Below are 27,602 nucleotides of genomic sequence, written 5' to 3'. Positions count from 1 at the left end.
GGATGGTCTCAATCTCTGGACCTCGTGATCCGCCTGCCTCAGCCTCCCAAAGTGCTGGGATTATAGGCGTAAGCCACCGTATCTGGCCCGTTTTTTTAAATTATAAGTAAACGGCCTCATGATATTCAGATACAAATCAATTACAAAAAGATAACTGCAAAAAACAGATCAGGCATGGTGACTCATGCCTGTAACCCTGGCACTTTGGGGGGCTGAGGTGGACCACTTGAGCTCAGGAGTCCAAGACCAGCCCGGGCAACAGAGCAAGACCTGGTCTCTATTTAAAATGATAATAATTATAAAAAGTTAACTAGAAAAAATCTCTAACTTTGGAAATTAAGCAACATAGTTCTAAATTAAACATGGATTTAGAGTAGAAATGACAATGGAAATTAGAAAATATTTGGGCCCGGGTACGGTGGCTCACACCTATAATCCCAACACTAAGGGAGACCGAGCCGGGTCTAGTAGATGGGATTACAGGCACTCACCATCTCACCCAGCTAATTTTTGTATTTTTAGTAGAAATAGGGTTTCGTCATGTTGTCCAGGCTGGTCTCGAACTCCTGAGCTCAAAGTGATCTGCCCGCCTTAGCCTCCCGAAGTGCTGGGATTACAGGCATGAGCCACCACACCCAGCCTCCAGGTTTTAACCATTAAAACTTCTCATAAGATAATTAATTTGGCTCTCCTTTCTTTTCATATTAGCACTGTTTGGCTTTGATTAATGTACTAATAATCTGCATGATATCATTTAAGAAATATCTCCTTGAGTTTTTATATTAATACAGCTAATAAGTATATTAGAAGCTAAGCTTATAAGTAAGCTTAGCGTATAAGGAAATTAGGTAGCAACGGATAACAAACCTGGTACAGAGGAACTTCCAGCCATCACAGACAAACCACTCCAGTCCTCTTTTCCTTTGCATTATCCTGGCCCGTGGTAAGGTATGGTAATCACTTTCCTCATTCTCAAAGCCTTCTTCAGACATCATTAGTGGCATTTCATCCAAATGCGCAGACTCATCCTCCAGCTGGTACCTAGTTGGAGTGAAAACAGAGTGCTGAGACAGGCCAGGCAGGCTTTTACAGTGTGTTTCAGTTAGGGACAGTATTTCCTCAAATTAGGCTGTCTTCAGCTGAGGTAAAGCATTATAAATAAGACTGCAGAGGCTGCCTTCTTTTGCAAAGGAATGTGAGCTAAGGTAAAAAAGCTGCCCAACGAGGCCTGTGCTAGCTGAAGAAGTCTCTGTTAACTGTGCTGTGAGCGTAATCCTGGAAGCATCTGTGCTGCGGATGGCCAGCCTGACAGCACAACCCATGCTGCTCAACAGCTCCTCGCTGCATTTGATCCAGTCAGAAAACACCAATCTTCTGAAACATGACTATAGCAAAGAATGTTCACTCCAAGCAACATCTAAACACTCTATGTTACACAACTTTACATCATCAGCCAACATTCTAGAAGTGACTTTCAACAATATGTAGCTGTCTGTATCTGAAAAGTATCAACATCATCCTTTGGTTTGCTGACAGTCTTGATAATCTTTGGGGAATGATGCTATGTCCCATTTATTCTGTTATGCTCTTCACTAAAACATGCTATTCAATGAAAAAATCTCAACAACCAGCATATCTTTTAAAGCTCAACAATCTTCTTGATTCCAAGAAACAGGCAGCCTATCATCAAAACTGTTCCTTTTATCCTTCCTCAATCACAAACATAATCTATCTTTAAAAAATAAAAACTTACCTTTTTGAGAACAATTTGTCAGAAACGATAATGGTGATTCAACAAGTGCTACCTTACTGAATTCTGCATCAAGTATTTGTGGAGGCATTGTCACAATGTGAAAAATACGAAAGCAGACTTGTGGGTTCCTCTCTGGGATAAATGCAGTCACTTATATTGAAATCTTTTTTCACAGTCTCTAAATTCCATATAGAAAACAGCTAAAACTAACCAAAACCCACTACTAAAACATAAATAAGGGACAGAGATAGTACCATCCTTAACTGACACATAAGGAAAAAAGTAAGTATTCCAAATCAACAAAGCCAGGTCCAGAGTCCAGTCTGGGTCACAGCCAGGCAGCTTAGGGGGAAAACAGGGCTGAGGGCCCTAGCAATGGCAGACCATGGATAAAAATTATACCCAGACAGAATCTACCCTGAGAGCAATAGGTCTGTGATCACAGCACTGGTTACTGGGGGACCTACAGGAGGGGGCACAGAGCTTGGTTAGTAAGGCATCAATGTCAGGGGCAGAAGTCCACATGGGAAGAAGGATGCACCTCTTGGAAGGCTTGTTGGTGAGGGGAAGTAAAGGGGCAATAAGTGGAAATTAAGAGTTCTTCAGAAACGAAAAATAGGAATCAAACACATAAGCAGGCAATTCTAGTACATTCTGCTAAAGTGCAATTTAGAGAGAGGTCAGTATTGTGGAAGACTTTTCCTTTTTCAAGAGAATACAGTGAGTCTCAGGAACCCAGTCATGCAGTCCTCACTGCCTAGAAAACTCAAAGAGAAAGAGCACGTTGTAAGTACCCAGAGGCCAAAAGGCACGGATGATGTGAAGGTAAGCGCATGAGTGGCCGAGTGTACGTGTCATGTACGATGGAATCATATTTCTGACCATGACCTGGCGTATTTTCTTCCTAGTAATTCTTCCTCTTTTCAGACCTCCAACTGATGGGCCTGACGTGCACAGTTTCCAGACAAGGGCAGCTTAGCTCCAGGCGTCTAAAACAGACTCTGAAGTCCAGTGCAGAGTTCCTGCCAAAGTGAAGACTCTAACTGCACTGCACGTAATATGCAGAGTGCAGACTCCAGAAGAAGCCCATCCTTTCTAGCCACAGCCCCAGCAAAGGGGGCTCTTGCAAAGCAGAATGTTTTTTCTGTTTTCCAGTTTTCTCTCTCCTAGCCCTCCCAGGGCTACCCAGTAGTCCCCTCTACGAGAGCAAGGGAAACAGGAAGACGGGCTCCTGGAGTCCAAACAGGATGTGGACGTCCCTGGTAATTCTCTCTTTTCTCACACAACTTTTCCCTGAGAACCGCCCCAGTCAGGTAGACTTTCACAACAACACGAAGGTCTAAAACTCTGAGAGAAAACCCTGACTTTCAGAAAGCATAAAGCTGAGAAAAAACAACCCTGGAAATTGGAGACGTGGGATAAACCAGAGAGTGGAGAAAGCTGGACAAGGGATGCCCTAATTCTGTATATGAATCAACAGAAGTCCCGGGCTCACCCCCGAGCTGCAAAAATGTGCCCAAACCCAAATAAGCACAGGACAAGCTCTGGGAACTACTCAGGTCCTATACAACAGGCCCGACAAGCACTAGTGGGCAGCCGGTGGCCTGGTCAAGGCTTTGCAGCTGAACTGACATGGCAACCACCACCCACTGGTGGTGAAACAGAACTGGGGGTCGAAACCTACCCAGGTCAATGCACTGCTAAAACAAAACATTCTTCAAAGGATTATGAGACTCAGAGTCCCACAACACAATATTCAGAATGTCCAGGATACAAGCCAAACTTACTCAACATACAAAGTAATAGGGAAATATGGCCAATAGTCAAGAGAAAGAACAACCAACAAACGCTACTTGCAGTATGAAAAACATACTGGAGTTTTAAAGCAGCCATTATATCCATGCTCCATGAGATAAAGCTGAACAGTCTTGAAGTGAACAGAAAAACAGAAGTTCTTTTTTTCTTTTTTTTTTAAATACTCTACAAGTATCCTAGGGAAGACAGAGATTCTAAGCAGATGGGGGAGGTGGTGTGTGCACATGCACCCACGTATACACATTGTTTATCTATATTTCTTTATATATGAAAAGGTCTAACATGCATGCATGTCATTAGAATACCAGAAAAACTGAGGCAGAAAAATATGTGAAGAAAAAATGGATAAACACTTCCCAAATCTGTTGAAAGAAATCTAATTAAAAAAGACAGTAAACTAAAAACAGCGTGCAAAGATACTACATAAAGATACATCATAATCAAACTACTAGAAGCAAAGATGAAGGAAAAAATCTTGAAAGCAGCCAGAGAAACACAACTCATTACATATAGAGGAACATCAATTCAAATGCCTGTAAATTTCTCATGGAGAAAAATGGAGGCCAAAGCACAGTGGAACTTGATGTTTGAAGTGCTAAAAGAACTGTGAACCCAGAAATCTATATCCAGCAACAATGTCCTTCAGGAATGAAGGAAAAACAAAGATATTCTCAGATGAAAGAAAACTAAGAGAATTTGCTGTCAACAGATCTGCCCTGAAAGAATGCTAAAGAAAGACTCACGATGGAGAAAATGATACCAGAAGGAAACACGGAACTTCTAGAATGAAGGAAGAGCAACAGAAAGTTCTTTAAAATATGTATGACTATTAAAAATAAAACGTATTAAATTGTCAGGGTAAGTTTTTAACACAAACAGATGCGAATACATATAAGAAGCCTAACACGGAAGAGTAGGTGACTCTCTAGTTTATATGAGGTGGTAAAATACTAACCTTAAGTAGACAGCGAAAAGTTAGCCACATTATCATAAGTCCTGGAGTGGGATTTCCCAGCAGAGGCACATTAACATTTTGGGCCACAGAACTCTATTGGGGTGAAGCTGTCCTATGCACATATTTATTCCACAGTATCCCCAGCCTCTATGCACTAGATGCTAGTAGCAGCCCCACACTCACCCCTTGTTGTGGCAATCAAAGATGTTTCCAGACATTGCCAAACATCCCCTGGAGTATAAAAATCACTATCTAAAGGAAGTACTTTAAATATAATGGTATTTAATATTAAAAGATTAAAAGTAAAAAAAAAATGGAAAAATAAACAGTTAATCACTGCATAATGACATACCAGTCAACAATGGATTGCATATAGAACAGTGGTCCCACTAAGGAAGCTAAAAATTCCTAACACCTAGTGACATCACAGCCATAATAACATTCATAGTACAACGCATTACTCACATCTTTGTGGTGATGCTGGTGTAAACCAAATCTATTGGGCTACCAGTCATTCATATAAAAGTCTAGCATATACACCTATGTACAGTATCTAATACCTGACAATCATAACTAATGACTATGCTATTAGTTTATGTATTTACTATACTATACTATTATTATTTTAGATCGTACCATTTCTATTTATTTTTTTTTTTAAAGCTAACTGTAAAACTGCCTCAGGCAGGTCCTTCAGGAGGTATTCCAGCAGAAGACATTGTTATCACAGAAGATGACAGCTCCGTGTGTTATTGCCTTCCAGTGTGGCAAAATGCGGAGGTGAAAGATAGTGATTAGATGATCCTGACCCTATGTAGGCCTAGGCTAATATGTGTGCTTTTGTCTTAGTTTTTAACATTAAAAAAAAAAAAAAGTTTAAGTAAACATAAATTTAAAAAAAAAAAGAAAAAAGCATATAGAACAAGAATATTAAAAAAGAAAATATTTTTGTGCAACAATATAATCTCTTCATGTTTTAAACTAAGTGTTATTACAAAAAAGCCAGTAAGTTTTTAAAAATTAAAAAAATTATAAAGTAAAAAAGTTGAAGTAAGCTAAAGATTAATTTACATGCTAAGTGTCCTGTACAGGTGTATGATTGTTTATGTTTTATAGTGCATTTTACTATGTTCAGTATGCTTAGATACACAGATGCACGATTGTGTCACATCTGCCTGCCGTATTCAGGAGAGTAACACGCTGCACAGGTTTGCAGCCTAGGAGCAACAGGCTCTACCATTACAGGCTAGATGCGTAGTAGGCTCTATCATCTTGGTCTGTGTGAGTACACTCTAGAATGGCTGCACAACAATGAAATTGCCAAACTTATTTCTGGAGTACAAAACTCAGTATCTAGGGGAAGTATTTTAAGTATTAATGGTATTTAACATTTCTCAGAACATCACATCCCCATCCTTCAGCAACACATGACTGTGTTGTTCCATATAATGGAAACACTAGTCAAAAGAAAGCTAAGTAGCTATATTAATATAAGACAAACACATCAAAAAAAGAACTGCCTAGCATAAAGAGGAACATAATGAAATAATAAAAGGATCAATCACCACTAAGATCTAAAAGTCCCAAATACGTATGCACCTACCACCAGAGCTTCAAAACACATAAACCAAAACTGACACAAGTGGAAGGAAAAATAGACAAATCCACAATAGTAACTGAAGACTTCAAAACTCTCAGCCCACTGTCACCACTGTTACTTGACATAGTACTGGAAGTCCTAGCTAGAGCTATCAGACAAGAGAAACATATAGGGGGAATCCAAATTGGAGGGGGAATCCAAATTGGAAAGGAAATAATCAAATTATCTTTGCTGATGATACGAACTTCTATTTGCAAAAACCTAAAGACTCCACAAGAATACTATTAGAACTGATCAATTCAGTAGCTGCAGGATACAAAATCATCATACAAAAACCAGTAGCATTTCTATATGCGAACAGTAAACACTGTGAAAAAGAAATTTTCAAAGTAATCCCATTTACAATAGCCACACATAAAATTAAATACCTAGGAATTAACTTCACCAAAGAAGTAAAAGATCTCTATAATGAAAAATATAAAACACTGATGAAGGAAATTGAAGAGGACACCAAAAAATGAAAAAATATTCCATGTACATCGATTGGAAAAATCAATATTGTTAAAATGTCCATATTACCCAAAGCAATCTACAGATTCAATGCAATCCCTATCAAAATGCCAATGACATTCTTCACATAAATAGAAAAAACAATCTGAAAATTTATATGAAACTACAAAAGACCCAGAATAGTTAAAGCTATCCTAAGCAAAAAGAACAAAACTGGAGGAATCACATTACCTAACTTCAAATTATACTGAAGAGCTACAGTAATCAAAACAGCAAGTTACTGGCATAAAAACAGACACATAGACCAATGGACCAGAACAGAGAACCCAGAAACAAATCCACACATTAATGGTGAGCTTGTTTTTGACAAAGGTGCCAAGAACATACAATGGGGAAAAGACAGTCTCTTCAATAAATGGTGCTGGGAAAACTGGATATCCATACGCCAAAGAATGAAAATAGATCCCATCTCTATCTACAAAAATCAAATTAAAGCAGATTAAAGGCTTAAATCTAAGACCTCAAACTATGAAACTATTACAAGAAAATACTGGGGGAAATCTCCAGGACAATGGTCTGGGCAAAGACTTCTTTGGCAATACCCCTCAAGCACAGGCAACTAAAGCAAACATGGACAAACGAGATCACATCAAGTTCAAAAGTTTCTGCAGAACAAAGGATACAATCAACAAAGTGAAGAGACAACCCACAGAATGGGGGAAAATATCTGCCAACTACCCCTTTGACAAGGGATTAATAATCAGAATTTATAAGGAGCTCAAACAACTCCATATGGAAAATTCTAACAATCTAATCAAAAATGGGCAAAAGATCTAAATAGACATTTCTCAAAAGAAGACATACAAATCACAAACAGGCATATGAAAAGGTGCTTGACGTCGCTGATCATCAGAGAAATGCAAATCAAAGTTACAAAGAGAGATCATCTCACCCAAGTTAAAACGGCTTATATCCAAAGGACAAGCAATGACAAATGCTGGCAAGGATGTAAAGAAAAGGTAACCCTTGTACACTGTTGGTGGGAATGTAAATTAGTACAATCACTATGAAGAACAGTTTGGAACTTCCTAAAAAACTAAAAATTGAGCTACTATATGATCCAGCAATCCCACTGCTGGGTATATACCAAAAATAAAGGAAATCAGTGTTATCAAAGAGATACCTGCATTCCTATGTTTGCTGCAGTACTGTTTACAACAGTTAAAATTTGGAAGCACCCTAAGTGTCCATCAACAGATGACTGGATAAAGAAAATGTGGTGCATAAACACAATGGAGCACTATTCAACAGTAAAAAAGAATGAGATCCAGTCATTTACACCAACATTGATGGAACAAGAGGACATTATTTTAAGTAAAATAAGCCAAGTACAGAAACATAAATATCACACATTCTCACTCACATGTGGGAGCTCAAAAAAGAGTTGGACTCATGGAGACAGAGAGTAAATGATGCTTATCAGAGGCTGGGAAGGGTAGTACAGAGTAGGGGACAAAGAAGGGATGGGTAACGGGTATAAAAATACAGTGAGATACAAGGAATAAGAACTAGTGTTCAGTAGCACAACAGGGCAACTATAATTAAGAGTAATTTAGTGTGTATTTCAAATAAATAAAAGAATAAAATTGGGAAGTTCCTAACACAAAGAAATGATAAATGCTGGAGGTGACGGATATCCCAATTACCCAATTCGATCATTACACATTGTATGCATGTATCAAAACATCATATGTACCTCATAAATGTGCATAACCATTATGTATCCATAACAATGAATAATTAAAAATAATTTTTTTCGTAAGACTGGAAGTGAGGGAGAGGTCTTCCTTAGCTCACCCAAGATGCTAGGCCCCAAGTAGTGACATCTGGAGGTAAAGCAGCCAATCCCTGAAGGCCTAGGAAGACTGGCCAACTAGTGCAGAGACCTTGTAGAGAGCCACAACACAAAGCCAGCAGGACACGTGCACAGCGGGCCAAGGGGAGCAGGACACCAGAAGCAGCTGAAGAGATGGGTAGGAACAAGGGACACAGTGCAGGCCAAGCATCAGGAAGGGGTTTAACTGTAAGTGCAATGGAAAGTTATTGAAAGGTTTTAAACCTGGAATAACTTTTGTTTTCACAAAGGACTTTTATTTTTTTATAATTTTTTATTTCCATAGGCTTTTGGGGAACAGGTGGTATTTAGTTACATAAGTTCTTTAGTAGTGATTTGTGAGATTTTGCTGCACCCATCTCCCGAGCAGTATACAATGAACTCAATTTGTAGTCTTTTATCCCTCACCCCCTTCCCAACCTTTCCCCCTGCATCCCCGAAGTCCATTGCATCATTCTTATGCCTTCACAGAGGACTTTTAAATATGCAAATTCAAACAAGAAGAGACCATGTCTTGCTTACCAAATGTAAAAAAGAATTCTTAACATTCAATATGGCCAACAGTCTTGGATAAACAGGCACTCGTAATCGCTGGTAAAAGTGGAGAACAATTTTTGAAGATGCATTGAAAGCTTTTTATTTCTGTAATGTAAATAAACTTTAACCAGGGTTTCTCATTATCCCATGGAAATTTAAAATGTGTTCAGTATTTCTCTACAAAGGTAACCACCACTGTGCTGTGATGTTGAAAAAGACCCAAGGAAACACGGCAAAAAGCACACTATCCATGAATAAACAACTGGTGAAATATACAATGGAATCAGAATATTGTCACTAAAAATAATCACGGAGAAGAACTTTGTTGAAAGGAAATGTGTTAGGAGAAATGGTAGTCACTTCTTTTCACCCCTCTTTTAAACACCCTACTCTACCAATCCAAATGCTACTTGCTGAAGTGTCTCCAGATAATCTTTTATACACAACTCCAACCACTATTGACAGCATCACAGAACATCCTTACAACATACAAGTTTCATTATAATTTAGGCAAAAAATTACATGATCTGTGAAGTAACAGACCTAAAACATTAATAATATGCTTCCCTTAAAATGTCATTTTTTTCTTCTCTGTATGAGATTGCTTCTTTTAAAACAGTCAACTAGAAAATGAATATTTATACAAAATGCGAATAAAATTCAAAACACCACATAAATATACCGTAATATAATACACAAAATGAGACTTTTGGTCTTTTTCATTATTTCAACAGTTATGTCTTATTTTAGTAAAAGTCACAATCTTATCAAGTTTAATGCAGGAAACTCAGCACAACAAGTTCTGAAAGATAAGGAATACAAGCAACATCATGTTTTGTAACCTCAACTCCAGAAATGGAGCCTTTGAACTGGCAGGCAATTTATTCCATTTCCAAGACAATTTTCCTATTGTATTGAAAATTTTACCTCAGTATTTAAAAACAGTAAGATGATGAATAATGGATTTTTTCAGAGACAGGAAAAGTGCAGAATCTTAAGTGTCTTTGTTGCCTGGTGTCATACACACTTAATTGGTTTGTCACTCAAGAAAAATCAACGTTTCCAGCAATTAAGTATAATTCTGGGAACATACTTTTAAAATGAGTAAAAACAACTATGAACAAAGACGACAGAATGGATGATACCAAACCCAAGAGCACTGCCATGGTAAGAAACAAGGACAGCTATCTGAACTGCAGCCAAAGGTTTAAAAAAAAAAAAAAATTAGGAACTCTCAACTCGCAAGTACTGGAAGGCACATAATTTACATGTATCTAAGTAAAAGTAAATCAATACAATAACTAGCTTAAAAACTTACATTTTATCTTAAATATCTAATAGCCTTATTGTTTCCATTTCGATGAGAAACACTTCTTAGAAGCCAATCGATATTAAAGAAATATATTTAAAACATGTCTAATGCTCAAAGCTTCTTTAAAAATAAACACTCCCCCTTTGCCTGCATGTCAGTAAAGTAGAAAAACAAAGCAAAAAAACTAAGTGCTATAAAGAAATGTGCATATTTCCTTCATCAAATACAACTACAAGGTTGAACTATCATTGATAAGTCATTAGTAAGCAGCAAAGCTGCATAAACTAATGAGAAATTGGGACTCTCCCCTCTATAGCAGCAAAGGAGACAAATGGTGCTATGGTTGAAATGTTTTTGTCCCCTCCAAATTCATGTGTTGGAAGCTTCATCCTCAATGCAACAGTCTTAGGAGATAGTGCCTAATGGGAAGCATTTAGGCTACAATAGTTCCACCCTCATGATGCATTAATGCCATCATAAAGAGGGCATATTGCAATGGGTTCGCTCTATCCTGCTCTTCTGCCATGTGAGGAAACCACATTCTTCCTCTCTTGCCCTCCCATCCTCCCCCATGTGAGGACACAGCAAGAAGGTCTCACCAGATGTCAATACCTTGATTTTGGACTTCTAGCCTCCAGAAGTGTGAGAAATAAATTTCTGTTCTTTATAAATTATCTAGTTTCAGATATTCTGTTACAGCACCACAAAATGGACTAAGACAAAGGGTAAGGTGTTAAAATAAATAAATAAGCCAGCAGATAAATGAATAAAATTAAAGGGATGGCTGCCTGAAAAATATGCCTTGACTTTAGTAGCAAAATGCAGCAAAAGGAACATGGAAATAGTCCCCTAAGCTGAGATGTCATTTCCCCCATGGGAATTATATATACAGTAACCTTGGAGCTAATGATTTCTAAAATGTTCTACAAGAAAACTGAACACCAATTTATTGAAATAACACTGCTATACATAAACTGAGAAAAACTTCTGAATTAGAGTTAATGGTACAATATCCAATGTTATGTAAATGCAAACCCAGAAATTTGAAGCTATATAGCCAATTAGCTCAGGATACATACTTCAGTTACCTAAAATTGTGATGTTCCCTATTATCAACTCTGTCTTCAGGCTAATACTATTAGGTGTAAAAAATAAATAAAGAAGTAAAACATTTCTATTCTGGCAAGTGTAAATAATTTTTTAAACTTGAGATTATTTTATTTTTACTTCTTTTTTTTTTTTTTTTTTTTTTTTTTGGAAATAGAGTCTTGCTCTGTCTCCCAGGCTAGAGTGCAGAGGTGCAATCTCAGCTCACTGTAACCTCAGACTCCCAGGTTCAAGCGATTCTTCTGCCTTGGCTTCCCAAGTAGCTGGGATTACAGGTGCTCGCCATCACATCCAGCTAATTTTTACATTTTTAGTAGAGACAGGGTTTCACCACCTTGGCCAGGCTGGTCTCAAACTCCTGACCTCAGGTGATCCGCCCACCTCAGACTCCGAAAGTGCTGAGATTACAGGTGTTAGCCACCGCGCCCGGCCTACATAGACCTTTTAAAGGAAACTTCTATAGGACCCCTAAGAAAATGTCTCTGATTTCAACGAATCCTGGGACTGGACAATTAGATAAATACTGTCTTAAGAATTAGTACTATGCCTTTAAAAAAAAAAAAAAAAAAAAGGCATTTCAATTGTGAACCATCACAGCAAAAGAAGTTTCATTTTTACAACTAGTAAAATATTAGACTATCATAATTATCAAAGTTTTATTATTCATAGAAAATTGTGTATAGACTCTCAGAATGAGAAATCTAACATTAAAAAAAATTGTGTTGCTTCTACCAAGAAACACTAATATTTTACCAATAATCAGACAATAGACATCTGTTCTTAACACCAGTATCTTTCAATGCTAAAACTTAACTATTAGAAGATTGCAAATGCCTCTGGGCAGGGCCAGTAGTCACACTGCTGGCAAAAGCAAAGAAAAACTAATAACGGACATGGATAAACAAAACAATGCTTAGTGTCATTCATTCTTCATTTAACTGCAAAGATAATTTGAATGACACCACCATCACTTAAAACGCAAAAATGGGAAACACCAATTTAACAAATACCTTATTTTCACCCAGATGTTAACAATGCGAAGGAGAAATCAATGTCTCACATGACTTTGTAGAAAACAGACTTAACAAGTAATTGCATTCCCAGTGAACTATGAGCTACTACGTGTGATACACATCATTTTGTTTACTTAATGACACATGAAAACAGTAACATCCTCATCCTCAATGATAATAAAGGCAATGTGCTATTGAATGTTTCAATCTTCCTTAACCATATGATACGGTTTGGATGTGTGTCCCTTGCAAATTTCATGTTGAAATGTGATCCCCAATGTCAGAGGTGGGGCCTAGTGGGAGATACTGAATCATGGGGTAGGGGTGGTCCCCTCATGAATCCCCATGGTGATTGATAAGTGAGTTCTCACTTAGTTCACGTGAGATCTGGTTGTTTATAAGAGTCTGGGACCTCCCATTCTCTCTTGCTCCCTTTTGTCATGTGACATGCTGGCTCCCCAATACCTTCCACCATGATTGTATACTTCCTGAGGCCTCCCCAGAAGCAGATGCCAGCACCATGCTTCCTGAAAAGCTTACAGAAGCATGAGCCAATTAAATCTCTCTCTCTTTTATTTTTGTGTGTAAATTACCCGGCCTCAAGTATTATATTTCTTTATAGCAATGCAAAAATGGACTAACATCATACTCAAATCACATCTAATTCTTCCCTTGGAAATTTTTATAAAATATAAGCCCAATCATGAAAATTTTTATACATTTTAACAACCAACCAACATTATCTTTTAAATATACTGTGTTCTAAAGTAGTATGATTATAATGAAATAAAAATAATTCCACTTCAAGGAAAACCTGAGAACTTCTAAAATACAGTAACTACAATTCTTTATACATAAGAACAAAATGTCATTTTCATATGGTCAAGGAAGGAAACTTTCAAAGCTCACAAAGCGAAGTAAAGCTCCTATGAAAGCTGTTTTTCTAATAACTATTTCGTTTTCAACTGCCAATGTGGATATCTAGGCTACACAAAGTAAAATTCTGCTTCTGGTAAATTAAGACAATACACTAACTTACATTTCTTTTTTTTTTTTTTTCTTTACTTCTATTCTATAGCACACACTTTCCAAAATTTAAATTGGGAAGTGAATAAAGTTTATAGCAAAATCGTTATGTTCTAATATTTCTATTTTGGGAAATGTGTACCATTGTGAAATTAGTGACTTGTTACAAATAGTTAAAATGGTAAATTTTAAATTACCTGTATTTTACCACAATGAAAAAACTCTATAGATAGGAGGTTGGGGGATAAGTGGAATGGAAAATGACAGGATGAGGGTGGTAGCTCCAGGGTACGAGGTTTTTTTTGGACATGATGAACATGTTCAAACATTGACTTTGGTGATGGTTACATTTATCTATAAATATTCTAAAAAACACTGGGCTGGGCGCAGTGGCTCACGCCTGTAATCGCAGCACTTTGGGAGGCCGAGGTGGGTGGATCATGAGATCCGGAGATGGAGATCATCCTGGCCAACATGGTGAAAGCCTGCCTCTACTAAAACAAAAAAAAAACTAGCCAGGCACGGTGGCACGAGCCTGTAGTCGCAGCTACTCAGGAGGCTAAGGCAGGGGAATCGCTTGAACCTGGGAGGCAAAGGTTGCAGTGAGCCGAGATCATGCCACTGTACTCCTGCCTAGCAACAGAGCAAGACTCCCTCTCAAAAAAAAAAAAAAAAAAAAAAAATGCTTGAATAGGAATAGCTCTGGTCTGCAGTTCCCAGTGAGATCAAGGCAGAAGGCAAGTGATTTCTGCATTTCCAACTCAGGTACCCAGCTCATCTCACTGGGACTGGGGAGACAGTGGGTGCAGCCCACGGAGGGCAAGCTAAAGCAAAGAGGGGTGTTGCTTCACCCGGGAAGCGCAAGGGGTCAGGCAAACTCCCACCCCTAGTCAAGGGAAGACCTGAAGGACTGTGCTGTGAGAAACAGTGCATTTTGGTCCAAATACTACGCTCTCCCCACGGTCTCTGTAACCCTCAGACCAGGAGATTCCTTTGGGTGCCTACACCACCAGGGCCCTGCGTTTCAAGCACAAAACTGGGCAGCCATTTGGGCAGACACCGAGCTAGCTGCAGGAGTCTTTTTTCATACCCCATGGCACCTGGAATGCCAACAAGACAGAAGCGTTCACTCTCCTGGAAAGGCTGAAGCCAGGGAGCCAAGTGGTCTACCTCAGTGGATCCCACCCCCACGGAGCCCAGCAAGCTAAGATTCATTGGCTTGAAATGCTCACTGCCAGCACAGCAGTCTGACGTCAACCTGGGATGCCCGAGCTTGGTGGGGCAAGGGGCGCCTGCCATTACTGAGGCTTGAGTAGGTGGTTTTCCCCTCACAATGTAAACAAAGCCGCCATCAGGGCTCAGCAAAGCCACTGCAGCCAGACTGCCTCTCTAGATTCTTCCGCTCTGGGTAGGCCATCTCTGAAAGAAAGGCAGCTGCCCCAGTCAGGGGCTTATAGATAAAACTCCCATCTTCCTGGGACAGAGCACTAAGGGGAAGGGCAGGTTGTGGGCACAGCCTCAGCAGACTTAAATGCTCCTGTCTGCCAACTCTGAAGAGAGCAGCGTATCTCCCAGCACAGCGCTTGAGCTCTGCTGAGGGACAGATTGCCTCCTCAAGTGGGTCCCTGACCGCCGTGTATCCTGACTGGGAGACACTTCCTAGCAGGGGTCAACAGACACCTCATACAGAAGAGCTCCAGGTGGCATCTGGCAGGTGCCCCTCTAAGACAAAGCTTCCAAGGGAAGCAACAGACAGAAATCTTTGCTGTTCTGCAACCTCCGCTGGTGAAACCCAGGTAAACAGGATCTGGAATGGATCTCCAGCAAACTCCAGCAGACCTGCAGCAGAGGAGCCTGACTGTTAGAAGTAAAACTAACAAACAAAGAAATTGCATCAACATCAACAAAAAGGACATCCACACAAACACTCAATCCGAAGGACACCAGCATCAAAGACCAAAGGTAGATAAATCTACGAAGATGAGGAAAAACCCGCACAAAAATGCTGGTAATTCCTAAAACCAGAATGCCTCTTCTCCTCCAAAGGATCACAACTCCTCACCAGCACGGGGACAAAACTGGACGGAGAATGAATTTGATGAACTGACAAAAGTAGGCTTCAGACGGTGGGTAATAACAAACTCCTCCGAGCCAAAGGAGCATGTTCTAACCCAATGCAAGGAAGCTAAGAACTTGAAAAAAGGTTAGAGGAATTGCTAACTAGAATAACCAGTATAGAGAAAAACATAAATGACCTGACGGAGCTGAAAAACACAGCACGAGAACTTCATGAAGCATACACAAGTATCAACAGCCAAATCAAACGGAAGAAAGGATATCAGAGACTGATAATCAATTTAATGAAATAAAGCGTGAAGACAAGATCAGAGAAAAATGAATGAAACAGAATGAACAAAGCCTCCAAGAAACATGGGACTATGTGAAAAGACCAGACCTACGTTTGATTGGTGTACCTGAAGGTAATGGGGAGCATGGAACCAAGTCGGAAAACACTCTTCAGGATATTATCCAGGAGAACTTCCCCAACCTAGCAAGACAGGCCAAAATTCAAATTCAGGAAATACAGAGACCACCACAAAGATACTCCTTGAGAAGAGCAACCCCAAGACATAATCGTCAGATTCAACAAGGCTGAAATGAAGGAAAAAATGTTAAGGGCAGCCAGAAAGAAAGGTCGGGTTACCCACAAAGGGAAGCCCATCAGACTAACAGCAGATCTCTCTGCAGAAATCCTACAAGCCAGAAGAGAGTGAGGTCCAATATTCAACATTCTTAAATAAAAGAATTTTCAACCCAGAATTGTATATCCGGCCCAACTAAACTGAAGGAGATAGACACGAAAAACCCTTCAAACCCTTTTCTTTGAAGGGTTTTTCGTGTCTATATCTCCTTCACTTTAGTTTGGCTGGATATAATAATGAATATCCAGGAGCCGGTTTTTTTAAAAGATTAACAAGACAGACCACTAGCCAGAATAATAAAGAAGTAAAGAGAGAAGAATCAGACACAATAAAAAATGATAAAGGGGATATCACCACTGACCCCACAGAAATACAAACTACCATCAGGGAATACTATAAACACCTCTATGCAAATAAACTAGAAAATCTAGAAGAAATGGATAAATTCCTGGACACATACACCCTCCCAAGACTAAACCAGGAAGAAGTCAAATCCCTGAATAGACCGATAACAAGTTCTGAAATTGAGGCAGTAATAGCCTACCAACCAAAAAAAGCCCACGACCAGACAGATTCACAGTCGAATTCTATCAGAAGTACAAAGACGAGCTGGTACCATTCCTTCTGAAACTATTCCAAAGAACAGAAAAAGAGGGACTCCTCCCTAACTCATTTTATGAGGCCATCATCATCCTGATACCAAAACCTGGCAGAGACACAACAAAAAAAGAAAATTTCAGGCCAATATCCCTGATGAACATCGATGTGAAAAATCCTCAATAAAATACTGGCAAACCAAATCCAGCAGCACATCAAAAAGTTTATCCACCACGACCAAGTCAGCTTCATCCCTGGGATGCAAGGCTGGTTCAACATCCACAAATCAATAAACGTAATCCATCACATAAACAGAACCAATGACAAAAACCACATGATTATCTCAATAGATGCAGAAAAGGCCTTTGATAAAATTCAACACCACTTCATGCTAAAAACTCTCAATAAAGAAGGTATTGATGGAATGTATCTCAAAATAATACGAGCTATTTATGAGACACCCACAGCCAATATCATACTGAATGGGCCAAAGCTGGAAGCATTCCCTCTGAAAACTGGCACAAGACAAGGATGCCCTCTCTCACCACTCCTATTCAACATAGTATTGGAAGTCCTGGCCAGGGCAATCAGGCAAGAGAAATAAATAAAGGGTATTCAAATAGGGAAAGAGGAAGTCTAATTGCTTCTGTTTGCAGATAGGATTGTATACTTGGAAAACCCAAAATCTGCTTAAGCTGATAAGCAACTTCACCAAAGTCTCAGGATACAAAACGAATGTGCAAAAATCACAGGCATTCCTATACACCAATAATAGACAAACAGAGAGCCAAATCATGAGTGAATTCCCATTCACAACTGCTACAAAGAGAATAAAATAACTAGGAATACAACTTACATGGGATGTGAAGGACTTCTTCAAGAAGAACTACAAACCACTGCTCAAGGAAATAAGAGAGGACACAAACAAATGGAAAACATTCCATGCTCACGGATAGGAAGAATCAATATTGTGAAAATGGCCATACTGCCCAAAGTAATTTATAGATTCAATGCTATCCCGATCAAACTACCACTGACTTTCTTCACAGAATTAGAAAAAAACTACTTTAAATTTCATACGGAACCAAAAAAGAGCCCACATAGCCAAGACAATCCTAAGCAAAAAGAACAAAGCTGGAGGCATCATGCTACCTGACTTCAACTATACTACAAGGCTATAGTAACCAAAACAGCATGGTACTGGTACCAAAACAGATATACAGACCAATGGAACAGAACAGAGGCCTCAGAAGTAATGCCACACATCTACAACCATCTGATCTTTGACAAACCTGACAAAAACAAGCAATGGGGAAAGGATTCCCTATTTAACAAATGGTGTTGGGAAAACTGGCTAGCCATACGCAGAAAACAAACTGGACCCCTTCCTTATACCTTATACGAAAATTAACTCAAAGTGGATTAAAGACTTAAATGTAAGACCTCAAACTATAAAAACCCTAAAAGAAAACCTAGGCAATACCATTCAGGACATAGGCATGGGCAAAGACTTCACGACTAAAACACCAAAAGCAACGGCAACAAAAGCCAAAATTGCCAAATGGGATCTAATTAAACTAAAGAGCTTCTGCACAGCAAAAGAAACGACCATCAGAGTGAACAGGCAACCTACAGAATGGGAGAAAATTTTTGTCATCTATCCATCTGACAAAGGGCTAATATCCAGAATCTACAAGGAACTTAAATTTACAATAAAAAAAAAAAACAAACCAATCCCATCAAAAAGCAGACGAAGGATATGAACAGACACTTTTCAAATGAAGATATTTATGCGGCCAACAAACATATGAAAAAAAGCTCATCAGAGAAATGCAAATCAAAACCACAAGGAGATACCATCTCACACCAGTTAGAATGGCAATCGCTAAAAAGTCAGGAAACTACAGATGCTGGAGAGAATGTGGAGAAATGGAAATGCTTTTATACTGTTGGTGGGAGTCTAAATTAGTTCAACCATTGTGGAAGACTGTGTGGCAATTTCTCAAGGATCTAGAACTAGAAATACCATTTGACCCAGCCATCCCATTACTGGGTATACACCGAAAGGATTATAAATCATTCTACTATAAAGACACATGCATATGTATGTTTATTGGAGCACTATTCACAATAGCAAAGACTTGGAACCAACCCAAATGCCCATCAATGATAGATTGGATAAAGAAAATGTGGCACAAACACACCATGGAATACTATGCGGCCATAAAAAAAGGACGAGTTCATGTCCTTTGTGGTGACAAGGATGAAGCTGGAAACTATTACTCTCAGCAAACTAACACAGGAACAGAAAACCAAACACCGCATGTTCTCACTCATAAATGGGAGCTGAACAATGAGAACACATGGACACAGGGAGGGGAACAACACACACCAGGGCCTGACAGGGGGTTAGGGGCTAGGTGAGGGATAGCATTAGGAGAAATACCTAATGTAGATGATGGGTTGACAGGTGCAGCAAATCACCATGACATGTGTATACCTATGTAACAAACCTGCACATTCTGCACATGTATCCCAGAACTTAAAGCATAAAAAAAAAAAAAAAAACACTGAACTATACACTTTAAGTAGGGTAACTTGTATGTATATAAACTGTATCAAAAAAGCTGTTAAAATGAGTAAATGAAGCAATTTTAAAATAAAAAAGAGTACATAAAAAGAAGAAAAAAGAAAAAATGTAAAATGCTCCTTCCTTCCAGTTCTAGAGCAAGATAGAGTAAATGTGCTACTCCCTATTCTTCCCACTAAACACAGATAAAAACTCTGCACATTAAACATCAAAAGGTGGAGAGAAGAGGGCAGACCAGTAAGGTCCTTGGACTCAGAGAACAAGACATCAGTGAGTTTCCAGTATTCCCTTTTGGTCTCGTGCCCATGTTGTGTACTAGAGAGTTGGCAACCAGAAAAGTAATAGACACAGACCAAAAAAGTCCCCAAGAAAAGTCTGGTCTTTCTAGCCAAAGGACTAGGAAACGGGCAGCCTAGCAGAACCAAAAATTTTGATAGGAATATCCCATCCAAAGATGACAGAAAAAGCACAGCCTCACCCACACTGAAACAGCAAAGAGTGAGTGAAGCCTGGACTCCCACACTGCCCAGCTGTAAGAAGATACTCTCCCCACTGCCCAGATGGTGTCAGGGCAGACCAAGTGGGGAGTGGAGACATCCATCCAGGCCTGGCAGTCATTGTAGGGTACATGCACAAGGGTGCCAGACGCTCATCCCTGTTAAAGTTTCAAAAACTTTAGTTTAAAGATCAAACTGGCTTTTATTAGCAAATCAGGCAGTATTTCATCTATGAAATAGAAAGATACTCAGATCAGCTGAGCAGCAGAAGTAAACTTGGCAGCCAGAAAAGGCTGCAGAAAGTAGATTCAGGGAACAAAATACAGATTGGGCATTTCAAAGTTACTTTCCTTACAGGGTAGAGAGGACTCTCTTATGCTGGCTCAGTTTGGCCCCCTTATGACTGGTTGCTGTGAATCTCTTGTTTGGGGGGAAATTGGTCTGTTTTTAATTTAGTTTGATTGTGGCACCTAGCACAAGTGACTCCATTCTGGTTTGTTCTGGTCTGCTTGGCCTAGGGCAGGAGCTTAGTCTGAAATAATGGCCTCTGGTACATTTTATTTAATACCCCCAACTGGCAGTAATAAAGCACTCCTACCCATCTCTATCACTGTCAGAGGAGGCCTAGTGAAAAGTGGAAAATCTAACCACCTTCTAAAAGGTAACACCACCCATGCAATGTCAGTGGAGGCCACAGGCATGCAGTAACCAGGCACTCCTCCCCTTCCCAGCCAAGGTGGTGCTAGCAGAGACCACTGGGGAGCCAGCAGTCACATGGCACCTTCCCTTTCCAGATGTCAAAAGGGGCTGTGAAGGGAACCTGGCTCTTCACCCCCTTCTGGCAGTAACCCCCACATTCCACTACCACTACCACCAGGCCCGATAAGCAAAAGATTTAAATAAGATCCCAAATCTCATAACAAAATGTCTAGGCTATACTGGAAAATCACTCATTATCCCCAAAACCAGAAAAATTTCAACTCAAATGAGAAAAGAGAATCAATAGATGTCAACATCAAAACAACACAGACACTGAAATTATCTAACAAGGATTTTTAAACACATATCATAAAAATGTCTCAATGGACAATTATGAACACACTTGAAACAAATGAAAAAAATATAAAGTCTCAGAAGAGACACTGCTAGTATGAAGAAGAATCAACTGGAAATTCTGAAACTAAAAACCTTAATGGATGGGCTCAACAGTAAAATTTTAAAAATGGGGAAAAAAATCAGTGAACTTTAAGACAAAACAATAGAAACTGCCCAAGATGAACAGGAAATGGACTTAGAAAAAATGAGTAGAAACTCAGGACCCAACGGGACAACAAGATTTCACAAGGTGTCACCAGGGTAAAAGAAGAGATGGAGAGTAGAGCTCAAAAAGCACTCAAAGAATGGCTGCAAACTTCTCAGATCTGACAAAAGATACAAACTTAAAGAATCAGGATGCTAAGCAAACCCCAAACAGGGTAATCCTGAAGAAATTCATACCAACACCCAGAATAGTCAAAACGACTAAAAACTAAAGACTAAAAAAAATGCTTGAAAGTAGTAAGAGAAAAGTGACACCTATCTCAAAAGGAAAAATAACTCAAATGATATCAGATTTCTCATCAGAAAGCACGGAGACCAGAAAGAAGTGGCATAATAACATTTTTCAAGCGCTGAAAGAAAAGAACTGTCAACTCCAAATTCTGTATCTGGTGAAATTATCCTTCAGGAATGAAGGAGAAATACAAGCATCTTCAGATGAAGGAAAACGAACAGAATTTGCTTCCAGTAGACTTACCATAAGAGAACAGAGAATTACTGAAATAGAACAAAAATGAGAAATTGTGAACTATCAGGAAATAAGAAAACAGGGCAAAAAGGGTAGGTCAATATCATAGGCTTTCCTTTGCCTCTTCAATATTCTAGATTGTTAGAGAGATAAAGCAAAAATTATAACATTGTCTGATATGGGGTTCTAATTGTATATAAGGGAAATATTTATATACTTTTATGTATGTAAAATCTACATGTACTTTTACATGAGTATTATATTACCAACGGGAGGATAAAGGGATTTAAAGAGGCGAAGCTCTTACACTTCACCCAACAACTGTTCAAATACCAACAGTACACTGCAATGAGTTATGTATACATAATGTAATTCCTGGAGCTACCACTAAGTAATATCTATACAAAGAAATACACTGAGGAACACTATAGATAAAGCAGAATTCTAAAACATGTTGACGCATAACCCATAAGGCAGGAAAAAGAAAAGAGAAACAAACACAGAAAGCAAAAAGTAAAATGGCATTATCAAACATTATGCTGAACATAAACCCTCTAAATACATCAATCAAAAGACAGACAATGGCAGTGGGTAAAAAAAGAACCAACTGTGTGACAACTACCAGAAACTCACTTCAAATATAAGTTACCTGAGAGTGAAAGGATGGAAAATTATATACCATGCAAACATTAATTGAAGGAAAGCAGAGGTGGCTATATTAGTGTCAGATAAAGTAGATTTCAGAGCAGAAAAATTACCAGAGACACACAGGTGAACTACGTAATGATAAAAGTGTCAATCCGTCAAGAACACACAGGAATCGCAAACGTGTATGCACCAAACAATAGACCTACAAAATATGCCAAACAAAAATTGATAAAACTCTAAAAAGAGGCAGGGTGCACTGTCTCATGCTTGTAATCCCAGCGCTTTGGAAGGCCGACAGAAGGCAATCACTGAACCCAGGAGTTCAAGTCCAGTGGAACCCCATCTCTACAAAAAAAAACTTTTTTAATCAGTTGGGCATGTTGGCATGTGCCTACAATCCCAGCTACTCTGGAGGCTGAAGCAGGAGGATGGCTTGAGCCCAAAAGGTCGAGGCTGTATTGAGCCATGATCATGCCACTGCACTCTAGCCCGGGTAACAGACTGAGACCATGTCAAAAAAAAGAAAAGAGAAAAAAAGAGAATAAACAAAGCTGCAAGGAAAGACGAACTCAACAGGACCATTAACTAAAAGGAAATAAACAACACTTCAGAACACTCCGCCTAACAAGAGCAAAATAAATGTTCTTTTCAAGAGCCAAATAATACTTACCAACATACAGGTAGAGTCACAGTATCTTACTGTACGCCTTGCAAAAGCATCACTTAACTTTTTAAACTATGCGTATGTTACCACGATAAAATAAAACCCAACTTCAGAAAATAATGTAGAAGCACAACTTCTGGTCCAGATAAAATGCCACAGACCCATTTCTCTGCTCCTCCCCAGTAAGTCCAACTATAAACCCTGGTAATTAAGCAAGAGCCAATCAAAGGAGAGTTCTGAAAGAAGGTAAGAAGGCAGCAGTGACTTACTGAGACTCCCCTCTCCCAGCAAGGGATACTGGGGCCTGAGACTCCCCTCTCCCACCAAGGGATATTGGGGCCTGAGACTCCCCTCTCCCATCAAAGGATACTGGGGCATCTGGGCAGGAGCAGTAAGGGGAACTTGACACTACAAGCTGCTGGCCCAACAAGGCTCTGTGCCTCTCATGCCTGAGACTCCTCTCTCTCATTAGGGAGAGCCAGGCAGCACCAACAGGTGCAACCCTACCATATAAGGAGCCCAGTCCAGAAAACCTTTTTATCCATAACCTAAGATCTTGCTCCAAGACATCAGAGCATCAAGGTGTCACCAGCAAGAGGGATTGTGCCACAGGAACCCTTTTGCCACAGTGGTGCTAACACTCCTCTTCTCCAACCCAGAGACACCAGGGCAGCCACTGGGTCCATATGGATGGGATACAGCCACAGCCAGGGCCCAGCCAAAGAAGCCTCTTCATCCCCATGCATCTGACACTTCCATCTTTTAACAAGAGAAACCAGGCCTAGGAAAATCCACCTTTCGCTCTCACGCAGCACCAACAGAGACCAGGAAGAGCCCCAGTGATACCACATAAACCAAGCAGACCAAAGATCACAGCACAAAGGCTCTGAGAATTAAAATGTCATTTAGAACCACAGGCCACAAATGTAGTCCAGGACCTATGTGCTGAATCTAAACAGGGTGGCTGCACGCCAAAATAAAAGATATAAATAGAACCCAAATTCTCCTAATATACAAAATACCCAAGAGACAATCGAAAACCATCTGTCAAACCAAGAGCCAAAACATTCACAGAATAGAGTGGAGACAACAGAGTAAAGAATTAGGGAACTTGAGAACAGATTAATAGAATGTACACAATCTGAACAACACAGAGAAAAGAAACAAGGAAAAAGCCTAAGGGAATTATGAAACACCAACATAAGATCCAACTTTCTTAACATTGGAAATTCAAATGGAGAGAAGAGAGTGGGAGCAACTCTCCATTATTTCAACAACAACAAAGAGTAGTTGAAGAAATAATGGCTAAAAACCTCCTAAATTTAGTCGAAGACCAAAAAAAAAAAAAAAAAAAACAAAAAACCAAACATAAAATCCATGACAAGACACATCATAATTAAACTTCTGAAAACTAGACAAAGTAAAAACTTGAAAGCAGCCAGAGAGAAATGACACATTATCTACAGGGGAACATCAATCTGAGTGACAGCAGCATCCTAATCAGAAACCATGGACGCAAGAAGGAAGCAGCACAAGATTTTTCAAGTGCTAAGAATAGAATGGCAGGCTAGCAGCCATGGCTCACGCCTTAATCATAACACTCTGGGAGGATGACACAGGAGGATCACTTGAGACCAGCTGGGCAATATAGCAAGATCCTGTCTCTTAAAAAATTTTTTGTAATTAGCCAGGCATGGTGGTATGTGCCTGTAGTCCCAGCTACATGGGTGGATTGCCTGGGCCCAACAGGTCAAGGCTGTAATGAGCTATGATCACATCACTAACTCCAGCCAGGACAAAAGAGCAAGATTCTGTCTCAAAAAAAAAAAAAAAAAAAAAAAAAGGAAGAACAATAGAAAAAGGGGAAATACGGGCACGTGGTATGTGCAATACACTATCCTTATCATCATGAGTTTTACAAACCATATTTGACAACTGACACAAAAACTGTGTCAACCATCTGTAACACCATCTGATACCCAGGACATGATATTTAAAGTGAGGACCTAACTGAAAGAAGGGTTTCCACACTTGACTGGAAGTGGTGAAATACAGCAATACAACATGGTGATAAGTCACACATGTATACTGTAATACCCAGATCAAGCACTGTGAAAACTATACAAACACCTAATCTCAAACACACTATACGGATACCAAAAGTGTCCAAGTAACCCAAAAAGTGGCAAAAAAAAAAAAAAAGAAAGAAAGAAACAGCAATGAGAATCAGAAGAAACAGAACACAGATAATAAATAGCACACTTATATTCTAACATATCAATAATTACTGTAACTGTAAATGGTGTAAATATGCCAATCAAAAGAGAATGGCATAGTCAATAAAAAATAGGATCATAAGATCCAACAAGAAACTCACTTCAAATTCAACACAGGTAAGTTGAAAGCTAATACCACGCAAACATTAATCCAAAAAAAGCATAAATGGCGACATCAATATCTAACAAAGAAGATTTCAGAGCAAAGAAAATTTGGTACCAGACACAGAGGAACATTAACCATGAAAGGAACAATCCACCGAGAAGACAAAAAATCTTGAATGTGTGTGCACCACATGACAGTGCTTCAAAGTACATGAGGCAAAAACGGATTCAATCTGTGACGGAAACCTATTTTGAAACAGGTGGCACATTTCCAAATAATGAACTCCTAAAATAATGAACATAACTACTGCTATAGGTAACACCAAGGAGGAAAGGAGAAATGGTAGTTCCAGAGAACCCACTTTCAACCAAACACTGAAAAAAGGGCACCTTACACATGTTCTACTGTAATCTCCAATAATTCCGTAAGAAAAAATATTATCCAGCACTTTACAGATGAGGAAACCATGGCTTTGAGTTTAAGTTACCCAAGAGCAAACAGCTGGTGGGTAAATCAACACACAAATCAGCGTTATAACATTCCGATAAGTACTCTGAGCTGTATGTTACAGTCTCTCAAATGGCCGAAACCAAAAATTGTTCAAAAACTCAAATTCTGAAGCAACTACATATTGAGTGAAATTATGTTTTCTACAATTCCTCTGGAATAAAACTTCAAAAACTGTAAGAAGCAATACTTATTTTTTAAATTTTTCTTCTTTTCTTTGAATGAGAAATAAGTTAAATATGAGTTAAATCTAATCTCGGGTATGAAAGGTCTGTACACTAATTCTACCGCTAACCTGTGGCCCCACTAAACAAGTCAACCGTTCTCAATACTCCATTTCCCTTTCTAAAGGCAAAATTACGTGTCGACAAAAAGCACTTTGTATATATGTGTTTAAGTAAAAAGTGCGCCTAGCAAAGATACCGAAATGTCGAACAGAAGTCATTTCAATAAGCAGTGTGTTTTTAACAATATAATTAAAAGTTGCATCTGTCACCTTCACAATTCATACGGCTATACAAACAAGTTTCGGAGACTCTGAATTATCCCATAAATCAGGACTTTTGATCCCCGTTTACTTTAGGAGAGCAGCCACCCCTCAACACCGGACCGCGGTTCTCCGCTCCGGTTCTGGCTCCTGCGCTCGGCCCAGGCGTCCCGGGATGCAGACGCTCGCTCCGGCAGTTGCCCGCGGCCCTCACCACAGCGGACGCCACAGCTGCGGCGCGCCCAGAACGCCCAAGACTCCCGACTCCCGGCGCACAGATGGGGCGCGCCGGTAGGACCCCAGACCCGCCCGGCTCCGGGTTCCTGCGCTGGACTGGGGCCCCGGGGCGCGTCTGCGGGGGACGGGCGCCGGTCCCGCCTCGGTTACCTGCTGTGCCGGTCGGCTCCTGGCCCGGACCCCGCGGCGCTGTAGTAGGCCGCGCGTTTGCGGTTGGCTGCGGCCGCCGCGGCGCTACGCACCTGGTAGAGCGGGATTTGGTCCGCCATGTTCCGGCCGCCCCTTTCCCGCCCCTCCCGCTTTCCACTCAATTCGCCACCTTTTCCCCGCCCTCTCCCCTCAGCGCCAACCCCTGCTGAGGCACAGCCCGCGGGCCTTCCCCGCCTCCGCCAAGCGGCGAGGTCCGATGACGTCAAGAGCGGCGGCGACGCGACGCGGAAGGCGTGGCGCCGCTAGGCCCGCCCTCCTTTGGGCGTCGGCGCACGATGACGTGCCCCAGGTGGCAAAAGCGCGGCGCGGAGGCGGTGGAATCCGGGCGATGACGTCACGAGCGGCTAAGCCTGGGGCGAGGGGCGTCGCGTTCTGAGGCCCCGCCCCCGCCGCGTGACGGGCCCGATGACGTCACCGATCGGCGGGGCGGGGCTTGCGTACGCAGCGGGCTGGTCTTCTGGTAGCGCGGGAGGCACCGCACGTGGGTCATGGTTCAGCCGGGCGCGCTCTGGTCCGCGGGTGGAAGGACCTCGCAGCCATCTCCTGGAAGTTCTGCCGGGCACATGCGTGGGCGCGCGCGGCCTCCTGATTGGTACCGAGCCTGTGCTGCCGGGAGTAGTAACGCTTCTTGCTGCCGTCCCGCGCTTCTCCAGCCTGCCTTCGGTGCGCGCTTAATGCCGGCGCCCTTGGAACCGCTGGTGTCTGTGCGTTCACAGGCAGGGTCGTGCTCCGTGGCCTTGGTCCCCAAAGCGGCGCGACCCCAGGCGCGCCCA

At 40.5% G+C, this 27,602-nt stretch overlaps 1 protein-coding gene across 8 annotated transcripts in view; it reads right to left on the bottom strand.

The window, feature by feature from the left end:
- ATP9B (ATPase phospholipid transporting 9B (putative)) overlaps positions 1-27,018 on the bottom strand; it is a 302,593-nt gene extending 275,575 nt beyond the window's left edge. For 5 of the 8 annotated variants that reach the window (XR_004055661.1, XM_030925835.1, XM_030925836.1 and 2 more), the window contains exons 1-2: positions 26,770-26,899; positions 868-1,041 (exon numbers count right to left, since the gene is read on the bottom strand). Coding sequence is in view for 6 of the 8 variants with exons in the window: in XM_030925835.1 (XP_030781695.1) it covers positions 868-1,041; positions 26,770-26,888 (293 nt within the window). In the remaining 2 variants the exon portion in view is untranslated. Of the gene's footprint in view, positions 1-867; positions 1,042-26,769 lie in introns of those variants that run through there. The other 3 variants (XM_030925838.1, XM_030925840.1, XM_030925841.1) reach the window with 2 other exon arrangements.
- Between the last annotated feature and the right edge of the window lie 584 nt (positions 27,019-27,602).

Source organism: Rhinopithecus roxellana, chromosome 21, assembly GCF_007565055.1.
Source record: "Rhinopithecus roxellana isolate Shanxi Qingling chromosome 21, ASM756505v1, whole genome shotgun sequence".
Taxonomy (NCBI): domain Eukaryota; kingdom Metazoa; phylum Chordata; class Mammalia; order Primates; family Cercopithecidae; genus Rhinopithecus; species Rhinopithecus roxellana.
The sequence above is the reverse complement of the archived record's forward strand: the minus strand, read 5'-3'. Positions and strand labels throughout refer to the sequence as shown.